Source organism: Sphaeramia orbicularis, chromosome 2 (genome assembly GCF_902148855.1).
Source record: "Sphaeramia orbicularis chromosome 2, fSphaOr1.1, whole genome shotgun sequence".
In the NCBI taxonomy this organism is placed as follows: Eukaryota; Metazoa; Chordata; class Actinopteri; order Kurtiformes; family Apogonidae; genus Sphaeramia; species Sphaeramia orbicularis.
The window spans coordinates 2,702,639-2,714,128 of NC_043958.1; the positions used below are offsets into that span (position 1 = coordinate 2,702,639).

Here is an 11,490-nt window from a genome sequence, read left to right on the forward strand (position 1 = left end):
GAATAAACTGATATTCACTAAACTCCACCTCATTTCAGATCCAAAAAGTCTATTGTATTCACACACAAACCAAAAAAAAATTGGCTCTGTTTTGTCCAATTAACGAGATAATTATCTCATAATTACGAGAAAAAATAAGTTAAAAAAAATTGGCTCTGTTTTTATGACATAGTTATCTCATTAATTCGGAAAAACAGAGCCAATTTTTTTTTACTCATTTTTTCTCGTAATTACGAGATAATTACCTCATTAATTCAGAAAAACAGAACCAAATGTTATTTTTGTGTGAATGCAATACACTTCTGTAATAATCACTACTTTTGGAAAAATATCAGCTTATAAAGTCAATGTATCACAGAACTACTATTTCCTGTGAACACTCAGACAAACCGTATGGCCCTTCACTGCTGTTCATTCATAATTATGGTTAGGACCCCTTTATTTATCTGGGGGTCTCAGTAACACGTACATTTACAGATTTAATTAAAGACAAGTGGTATAGACACTTTAAAACTACATTAAACTAAATACCTGTCTTTTTTGGGTAGTTCAGTCAAACTACAACAAACATTATTCTGCCCAAGTCTTAAATTTTAATCTTTTAAAAAGTTTTTCAAAGATTTGTAAAAAAATGCAAAAATTGAAATTCATCCAAACTGTGCACTGCACCTCTCCTAGTGGTAAAGAACATGTGTGTTCAATTTGAAAAGAACTGGGTGAAATCAGTTAAACAAAAATCTTGGACAGACAGACAGATGGAATTCCTGGTATATCTATACACCCCCACCCTCTGGGGGCCGGGTTATATTAATCTGCAACCAGCATTGAAGACCAAACAGGATCTAAATCCATGGTCCACCATAAACTGACTCAGATGTTTGATGGACTGGATCAGATGTGCTCCTCCTGTCATACACATGAAGTGGACTGGATGTGAATTCCATCCAGTTATGATGTTGATTCATATGATCAGTGTCGTGGTTTGACAATCAATGACTAAGGTGTAAAAATATAATTAAACAGACTCTAAATTCAATAAACTCTGTCTGGACTCACACAGCTTTGTTGGAGGCTTTGACGACTGGCAGCAAATTCAGCAGAGCCTCCTCTGAACCAGAGTATTTGTTCAGGTCAAACTCATCCAGATCTTTATCTGATGACAGTAACATGAAGACCAGAGCTGACCACTGAGCAGGAGACAGATCAGACCTGGAGAGACCTCCATCTGTCAGGTACTCTTGGATCTGATCCACCAGAGATCGATCCTCCAGTTCATTCAGACAGTGGAACAGGTTGAGGCTTTTCTCTACAGACAGATTCTCATTGATCTTCCTCTTGATGTACTCAACTGTCTTCTTCTTTGTCTCTGAGCTACTTCCTGTCTGTTCCATCAGATCTTGTAGGAGACTCTGATTGGTCGGCAGTGATAGACCCAGGAGGAAGCGGAGGAACAGGTCCAGGTGTCCATTTGGACTCTGTAAGGCCTGATCCACAGCGGTCTGGTAGAACTTTACAGTTTTATCCTTTGATAGTTTAGACCAAACAGAAGATAGGAGACCTGACAGCAGATTGACTCCAGTGTTGATGAAGGTCTGATGGACATGAAGAGCAGCCAGAAACTCCTGGACACTCAGATGGATGAAGCAGAACATCTTGACCTGGCGTACTCCTCTCTCCTCTTTAAAGACCTGTGTGAACACTCCTGAGTACACTGAGGCTGATCTGATATCGATGCCACACTCTGTCAGGTCTTTTTCATAGAAGATCAGCTTTCCTTTCTTCAGCTGCTCAAAGGCCAGTTTTCCCAGAGACTTGATCATCTTCCTGGTCTCTGGACTCCAGGGTGAATCTGTCCCAGATCTTCCATCATACTTGATGCTCTTCTGTTGAGTCTGAACCTCCAGGAAGTGGATGTACATCTCAGTCAGGGTCTTGGGCAGTTCTCCTCCCTCTGTGGTCTTCAACATGTCCTCCAGAACTGTAGCAGTGATCCAACAGAAGACTGGGATGTAACACATGATGTGGACGCTTCGTGACGTCTTGATGTGGGAGATGATTGTGTTGCTCTGTTCTTCATCTGTGAACCTCTTCCTGAAGTACTCCTCCTTCTGGGGGTCAGTGAACCCTCTGACCTCTGTCACCCTATGAACACACTGAGCAGGGATCTGATTGGCTGCTGCAGGTCGTGTGGTTATCCAGAGGCGAGCAGAGCGAAGCAGGTTCCCCCTGATGAGGTTCATCAGCAGCACATCCACTGAGGTGGACTTTGTAACATCAGTCAGGATCTGAGTGTTGTTGAAGTCCAGAGGAGGTCGACACTCATCCAGACCATCTAAGATGAACACCACCTGGAGTTTTTCAAACCTCTGGATTCCTGCTTCTTTTATTTCATCAAAGAAGTAATGAATGAGTTCCACCAAACTGAACTTCTCCTCTTTCAGCACATTCAGCTCTCTGAAGGTGAATGGAAATATGAAGTGGATGTCCTGGTTGGCTTTGTCTTCAGCCCAGTCCAGACTGAACTTCTGTGTTAAGACTGTTTTCCCGATGCCGGCCACGCCCTTTGTCAGCACTGTTCTGATTGGTTCATGTCTGTCAGGTGGTCTTTTAAAGATGTCTTCACATGTGATGGTATGTGGTGGTCTGTGTGGGTTCCTGGATGCTGTTTCCATCTGTCTGACCTCATGGTCCTGGTTGACCTCTGTAGCCCCTCCCTCTGTGATGTAGAGCTCTGTGTAGATCTGGTTCAGGAGGGTTGGGTTTCCTGCTTTAGCGATGCCCTCAAACACACACTCAAACTTCTGCTGCAGGTTAACCTTCAGTTCTCGCTGACCCTGGTCAATGCTCTCTGAGAGAAGACAAAGAAGACAATTAAGAGGATGTTCTGAACACAAATGGAAGGAGAATGTTTCCCATTTATTCTAGTATCATATAATTATGTTACAGATTCTGTGTGTATTCAGGTCCAGTCATTCATTTCCTCTCATTTGATGAGTTTATTGTTCATGTGTCTTTTCTTCTATCTATGACATTCAGCTGGAGGACAGTAGAGCTGAACTGTTCAAATATGCTCATCATGTGTATTTGTACATGAAGAACCCTTCAATGTCTTCAATAAACGATTATTCAAACAAACTAAATCCATGTTATTAACAACACTTTGTCTTCTCTGTAGTTTTGTATCATCAGTGATCTTTAATCCTGAATATCATCTTTGTTACCTTTGGAATGTCCTTTAAACCCTTTTATCTACAAGAGGGTTTCTCAACCTTTTTTGAACAACACCCCACTAACGGCATCATGAGCCAACTGCTGCCCCCGTATGCCCAAAAAATTGGTGGGACAGGGGGGAGGTGGTATGAAAGTTCTAACAGTAACGCAACAGACCTGTATGTGGAGGACGTGGTGGGTTATAACAGCTCTGTAGATAAAACTCCCCTCACCTTATCATTGACTACCTGATGCCCCCAGAAAACATTATCCACGCCCCCACACCCCCACCCCACACACACACACAGATTGAGGTCCGGGGTAATTGCATCGAGGTGGACAAAGGTCAAAGGTCACTGAGACCTCACAAATCACATTAGTGGCCATGACTGTGAGCAACTGAGAAAACTACATGAGTGGATTCTGATTGAACAGATTGACACTGATTTGTGGTGACACGGTGGTGCAGTGGTTAGCACTCGTGCCTCACAGCAAGATCAGCAGAAGGTCCTGGGTTCAATTCCAACACCAGTCGACGGGGGGTGGGACCTTTCTGTGTGGAGTTTGCATGTTCTCCCCGTGTCTGCGTGGGTTCTCTCCAGGTACTCCGGCTTCCTCCCACCATCCAAAGACATGCACTGATAGGTTAATTGGTTAATCTAAATTGCCCATAGGTGTGAATATGAGAGAGATTGTTTGTCTCTATATGTTCAGCCCTGCAATGAACTGGCAAAATGTCCAGGGTGTTCCCTGCCTTCGCCCGTAAGTAGCTCGGATAGGCTTCAAGCGACCCCATGTGACCCTAGTGAGGATAAAGCAGGTTCAGATAATGAATGAATGAATGAATGAATAATAATAATAATGATAATAATAATAATGTTCCTACAGTTTTTAACTTCCTTTTACATTTGTTTGTTAAATTTGTTTTGGGTGACTTCATGTATTTTGCATTTAATAAATAAAAAATAATAATTATGGTTAGAATCAAATGAATGTCATTTATTAAATAGATTGTTTGTGTAACCCAGTTCTGTTTCATCCTCAGTCTGAATTTGCTGGTGTTTTTAGTTTGACTAAACTCTGTGTTGAGTTCCTCTTAGATGAATGACTTATATAAATCCAGATGATGACTGCCTTTACACATTTAACTGGTCTTTAAACTGATGCTCTGAGGGGTTTGAATGTTACCAGGACAGAATATGAATATTCATAGAATTCTGCTGCGTCTGAACAGATGTAAACAACATTACCACTGTCCTTGTGTTTAATGTGTCACAGGGTCATGAAATATGGAACCTCTTATTTTACTATTTACTGATTAAAGACTGACCTTCAGATACTGGGATGTTTTTTGAAAGTTTCTTCACCAGATCAGTCTTCTTCATCTTCTCCAGAACCGTTACAGTGACTCTTGGAGTATCTGTGTAGTAGGTCTGGACCATCAGATCCACCGTGTCCATCCGGTCTGCGTTCTCCAGTCGACTTATTGGAATGGTTGGTTTTTCATTGTTCAAGAACCACTTGAACTCTTTAAAGTCATCATCGACCAAATCCTTCAGAGTATCAAACAGACCTTCTTTAAGTGCTGCCATCTGTGTTTCCTGTAAAGATCCAAAAGAACATCTTCACCTTAAACAACCAGGTCTGTATCTGATGTGATCATTAACCTGTTCATCAACATAATCCTCAGGTTTAATGAACCTTCTGTCCAAATGTTTCAGACATAGATTATATAAACGTCATTCATTTTATATAAAAGACAAAAACATCCTGAAGAGTTCCACATGAAGAACCTGTACTGCATGAGCATTGGACATTATTGGAAAAACCAGCAGCAGATGATTGGACAGAACAGATGGACCAGTAGATGTTGGACATGTACACACCTTAAATGCGGAGTCCATCTGAGTCTGATGTTGTGGATCACTGGGAACCTCTGAGCTCTGCTGCTCCACTCTGTGGACCAATCATCAACAATGAGCTCACATTATGTCTGTCCACACTGACACCAACAGGTGGACACACCTGGATGTCAACATGAGTCACATGACCCCCTGTAGTGGGACAGGTGTCCTGGTCCTGCTGATCCCACTGACAATCAACATCTGCATCTGTTTGGAGCTTCACACTCACCGGGTTTAGTTGATCTCATCAACATTTGGATGAAACCAACAGCTCTGTCCTAACAATGTGTCTCCTCCCCATCTGCACTCACAACATGATACAAAGATGTTCAATGGACCAGGAATCAACCCTGGACTCTGATCCAGGATCATCCAGGACCAGCTCCCACTACAACAACAGGTTTTCATTTATCAGATTAAGTGTCTGAACTACAGACTGAAGAAAAAGACCATGTGACACCAACAGTGTATCAGGACTAACTTTAGGTCAGACATAGAACGCCAAGTTGGGATTGACTGAGCTGAAAACCCTGTTGGTGAATCTGGACCAGATCTGAGGTTCACTTACTGAGGCTCTGAAACATGTCCTGTTTTAAAATGTATCCATCGATACCAGAGGTTGCGTTAACTGAAATTATTCCATCATTGATGGATTTTTTTTTTTTTTCAAAGATGGAAAACTCTGAAGTCCGTCTGTCATTTTGACAGATTAAAATACTGAGGGTAATCTACTGAAGACAGTTTTCAGACAAAACTGAACAGAACCTGTTCACAGGATCACTGGTCTGTGTCTCTTAACACGGCATCAAATAGTCCATAACAGCGTCCTACCTGTACAGAACCCAACAGCACCACCGTTCACAACTAGGCTGACTACAGCACCAGTACTTCAGTCAAAAGACTCACTGTTAGTTCATCTGTAGTAGACCCCCTGTCCAGTTCGTGGTGAGTGTGTATATTAATCGGTCATTGTCCAGTCTTGTCTCGTTGTTTAGCTGACTTTAGCCAAAATTAGATAATACTTTGCGAGTGGCAAAATGTCAAGACAACAGAGTCTCCCTAGTTATTTTCAAAAGCCCAGTATGTGATGGCATTGATAAACGCAGTGAAAAAAGAGGGACTGATGCAGTGGAGGATGAAGAACAAGCAAGTAATACGACAGTTCTTATGGCATTTGGGCCCAATCCCAATTCACCCCTTGGCCCTCCCCCTTACCTCTACCCCTTGCACTTTGCACTACCCCTCGAAATGGAGCAACAAGGGGTAGGGGTTGAAACATTCCCCAATGAAATGAGACAACCTTTTTCAACCTGTTACGTCATCAGCAGTCATCGACACTACGCCATCACGTGGACATGCAAAACAAAGGGGGAGGGGTAAGGGGGAGGGCCCAGGGGTGAATTGGGATTCAGCCTTGGTGTTCTATGCACACACATGTTCCACCTTTTGTGTGTTATTTGATGGCATGTCAATTTGTGCGAACATCTCTGGTTCACATCACCCTAACCCTCAGTGTGTGGTATTTGACACGGCGTGAACACACACGTGGAAAGCTTCTGAGGTGTGACAAAAAAGAAAGGAGACTGTGGCAGCCATGCTCATGACTCAATGCCTACTGGATAACCGCTTATTTCATTGTGTTGTGCAACTTCTCGCCAACAGTCTGCTATAATATTGTTCACTTATCTCACTCCGTCCTTCTGTTTCAGGCTTTTGTGTAACATAGTGCTGTTAGGCTTTGTCGCACAACTTTCGTGTAGCACAATGACAACAAACATGGAGCAAAGAATTAATTTGAAATTCCTTGTTAAGTTGGAGAGAAGCCTAACAGAGTGTCTCAGACTTCTCCATGAGGCTTTTACGGAGAAGATGCAATGTCGCGGCCACGAGTTTTCGAGTGGCACAAACGCTTCAAGAGAGGTCATGAGGAGGTGGACGATAACTCCAAGTCAGGACGACCTTCCACGACAAAGACAGATGAGAACATTGAAAGAGTGAAGCAGCTGGTGTGAGGTGATCGCAGATTGACAGTGAGGATGATGACGGGAACCTGAACAGGAAGTCAGTGCGTACCATCTTGGTGGAGGAGCTGGGGATGCGAAAAGTGTGTGCCAAGATGGTGCCCATCTTCCTGGTCAACAAGCAGATCACAGCTGTCGACCACACCCTCCTTATTCACCAGATGTTGCACCATGTGACTTCAGGCTTTTCCTAGGGCTGAAGAATGTGTTCACAGGAGCTCATTTTGTCTCTGCAGAAGAAATTAAGACCACAGTGACGAGGGAGCTGAAGGACATCAAGGAGGCGGACTTTCCCAAGTGCTTCAGTGGATGGCAGAAGCAAATGCAGAAGCACATTAACTCTGGGGGGGATTACTCTGAGGGGGACAATTTTTATGACCCTGTCCGTCAAAATGACAGACAATAAAAATGTCTAGTATAGCCTCTGATCGATACATGGAGTCATCACTCTTCATGGACACACAGCTGGGTCCAAGTCCAGGTCCAGGTCCTGTGGGCTGGGTGTGGGTGGTCTTCCACAGAGGCGCTCCCTGTTCTCTGTCCTCACACTGATCCATTCTGTTGAATCCACATCAGAACACAGACCATCAGTCCAGACCTGAATCCACACTGATTCCTCCTTTACGTGACAAACACCAGCTGCTTCTCCACTCACTGCCTCTTCTCTCATTTCTATCAGATCACTGTATGAACTGGTGGACACACAGAAAACAGCAGCACTGACTCCAACTCATCAGCAGAGGGTTGAATAAAAAAAAAAAACTTCATGAATCCACTTTCAACACAAGAAACATGTGAATTGTTTAAAGATCAGTTTATTGTTAAAAAATTAGATCAAACCATCATGATTGGATTCAGAGTCAGAGATAAAACTCACCTGTGGACGTCTGACAGAAAAGGGTTTGTGTTCATCACCGCTGAGCTGTTTCCTGGATCAATCTGAGTATCACCTGTAAAGACATCAGGTGTGAACGGCTGCAGTGGGAGGAGCTCTGAACCAACCAGCTGGCTGAAATGACCCAAAAATTCAACATCAGTTATTTTCCATGTTATGGACAGTTTATAAATGTAATCAACTCTTTTGTGGCTGAGAAAACTGAAGACAAAACATGACTCATTAATACTCTTACTTTACTCCAGCTCTATGTCATGAACAGATTCACAGTTCATTTAATACAGACATGCAAATGGATTGTATTTAGAAAAGTCTCCAGAGGCAAAATGACTTTGTGCTTTAGCTTTATTCCAGTTGCCTTAAATAAAAACCATGATGAACTGAATAAGTAAAATTTATTTAAAAAATGATTTAAAACTACAGATAAATGTGTGCATTAAGTTGTCTTATAAAGGTGCATCCTTCCTTTAGTCTGTACAGACATTATCATCATGACATCATGAAAATAATCAGAACAAGGCAAGGCAGGTTTATTTATATAACACGTCATGTACAAGACAATTCAAAGTGCTTTATATGAAACATTAAAAGCATTTCAGCAGGGTTACAGGAAGAAAGGGCGTCTGCACTCTAGAAGCAGAAGAAGGACTGTAAAAACTGACAAGTTCCTACTCGTCAGTTTTTACAGGAACTGCTCCTTCACACTGAAGTTTTCCTGCATTATTCACAAAATTTGATGAAATAAACAGTTAGTTTGACTTGATTTTTCTCAATCAATGACTTAATATTTAACCCTTTCATGCATAGTGGTCACTACAGTGGACAGCTATTTTACAGTTGTTCTCTTGTATATTTATGGATTTTGTTGTTTTACTTGCATATCAACCTACACAGTGGAAGCCTATGCACCATCCCATAATATACTGCAATTCATACCATTACTGTAGCTTTCCTGTTCTTGCTAAACCTGATCTGCAGTGACATATTTGAGCATAAATCAACTGCTAATTATTATTAAACTGCAATTAACATTTTTTGAAAAGAAAAATATGTTTTTTTGCACATTATCTGAGTGTGTAGTAACTAATATTATAGTATGTTAAAATGTGAGAAAACATCAGATTAGCAGCATTAAAAATGTTTTCTTTCTTAGTTTTCACACAGTATGTCGCTTCAAAAACGAAACACATGGTGTCCAGCTGAGTGGACATTTATGTAACTTCTTGAAAAATAGGTTCATAAAAAAATAAATCACAGTTTTGTTTTTTTTGCTTTTTTGGCCTAAAGAGGAATAAAAACACTCAGAAAAAAAAATCTTGATTAAGGTTCTCATAGTTCATGCATGAAAGGGTCAATGTTTCAGGACAAACGTTCAATAATATGTGTTTTTTTAGACAGTTGTCAGAACAGCAGGAGTTCCCACGGGCACTGAACGCACCGTGGTGGGGCGTCCATGCGGTCAGGTTTTATTCTCTAAAAGTCATTATTACCTCCGCCAAGGAGGTTATGTTTTTGCCAGGGTTTGTTTGTTTGTTTGTCTGTCCGTTAGTGTGCAACATAACTCAAAAAGTTATGGAGAGATTTTGATGAAATTTTCAGGGTTTGTTGGAAATGGGATAAGGAAGAAATGATTAAATTTTGGTGGTGATGGGGGGGGGCGCAGACCAGAAAATTTCATCAAAATCTGTCCATAACTTTTTGAGTTATGTTGCACACTAACGGACAGACAAACAAACCCTGGCAAAAACATAACCTCCTTGGCGTGGGGGGGGGGGGGGGGGGGGGGGGGGCACTGATCAGCCTTGGCGGAGGTCTGCGCTCTCCGAGTGCTTCTAGTTACATATTTGATTATTTTAATTTATTGTGGTTCAGGTGTCAGACTAGGTCCAGGTCCGACCCGCACCTGTTTCCGGTCTTTATCCGGTTCTGGACGCTCGTTCATCGGTGTCAGTTCATCAGATCCACAGATCTTCAGAACCTTCAGCCTCAGCTGGACCATGTGAAACCAGCCCTGACCAGATACACAGACAGAGGTTTCAGTCCACAACCTCCTCCTCTGAGTCGGACCCGCTCCGGTTAACCGGAAACGGGTTAAACCGACCCAGTTGGGTTCAAACTGGACCTACAGTCCCAGCCAGTCTGATCACTGAAGTCACTGTTATTGATGAAACACACAAAAGCAGTTATTCCAGATCAGAAATGTTTGGTGTCTGGGGTCTTTTTTTACCTTCAGTCCTGGATTTGTCTGGTTTTATATTAATGCAAAATAAAACCATACAATTACAGAAGGCATGACTATATTTATGAACAGCTTTGAGATTAAAAAGGTGGTTTTAATGGGACATTTTAGTCCTGAATGACTCAAGACGGAAGTAAATGTTACATGATACACCAAAAATAAGAATATATAAAAGTCAATCTTGGATGTGTTGGTTTTTAAGGTTAAAACTGGACCTAAAGTCATGAGCCACAGTAAAAACCATAAAGAAAAACACATTAAAAGTTTGAAGAGGTGAACTTTACCTTCAGATGAACAGATGTGGACTAAAGACGACAGACAAGGAAGTGAAAATAAAAACACCCTGAGTTCAGGAAGAAGTGTATGAGACTGACGCGTCTACAATTCACACAAACATGTCAAGTGCAGAAAACACAGACGTGCATGAACATGTTCTCTAAAGGGATGTGATATGATAAAGCATTTATTCAGTCACTGGAAAAGCATTTCATGTGCACATTTACTGAATAATTAATTTAATAATTAAAACCAAAACGCACTCTATTAATATGTAACAAGATTTCTTTTAATTGGAACAATTATAAGTCAAATATTGTGTTGTCTTTTGATTCTAATTTGTATATTGTCTGTTGCCTGTAATGTTTAATGTTTAATTGTATTGATGTGGTAAATAGTTTTTTTTTTTTTTTTAAATGTGTTTAAGGTATATTTTAAAAAAACAGCAAAAAGAAAGACTTTAGACCAGGGGTGTCAAACTCTTATTAGTTCAGGGGCCACATTCAGCCTAATGTGATCTAAAGTGGGCCAGACCAGTAAAGTAATATAAATAATAGGATAAGAACTTTTGAGTGTAAAAAGTAAATTCTGTAATGAAAATGTTTACATCTACGAACTGTACTTGAACATAACATGAACAAATATGAACAAGTTGAAAATTCTTCAGTAAAATAAGTGCAATGTTAACAATATTACGCCTTAGTTTATCATTTATACATGTGAATCACAATTTACAGATCACAGTAGATTAGATCTACAAATACACAAAACACTAAATAACAGGGAGAATATTAAAATTCCACAAACTTCTCTTAAGAGATTTCAGGTTATTCACTTAAAAAAAAAAAAAAAAAAAAAAAAAGGCTAGTCTGTAAATGTCAACATTTTTGTGCAATTTTTTTTTTTTTTACACAAACAATGACAAACACAGTTTTCATTATTTAT

General features: G+C 40.8%; 2 protein-coding genes across 2 annotated transcripts in view; both read right to left on the reverse strand.

Moving 5' to 3' along the window:
• LOC115431973 (NACHT, LRR and PYD domains-containing protein 12-like) overlaps window positions 1-10,016 on the reverse strand; it is a 15,602-nt gene extending 5,586 nt beyond the window's left edge. Inside the window, exons 1-5 of the mRNA XM_030152724.1 lie at window positions 9,934-10,016; window positions 8,013-8,144; window positions 5,097-5,166; window positions 4,541-4,811; window positions 1,057-2,848 (exon numbers count right to left, since the gene is read on the reverse strand). Coding sequence (XP_030008584.1) covers window positions 1,057-2,848; window positions 4,541-4,811; window positions 5,097-5,166; window positions 8,013-8,047 — 2,168 coding nt within the window. The 5' untranslated portion in view covers window positions 8,048-8,144; window positions 9,934-10,016. The remainder of the gene's footprint in view (window positions 1-1,056; window positions 2,849-4,540; window positions 4,812-5,096; window positions 5,167-8,012; window positions 8,145-9,933) is intronic.
• The window catches only part of LOC115431961 (NACHT, LRR and PYD domains-containing protein 3-like), a 592,418-nt gene that overhangs the window by 29,066 nt on the left and 551,862 nt on the right, over window positions 1-11,490 (reverse strand). The window lies entirely within an intron of this gene.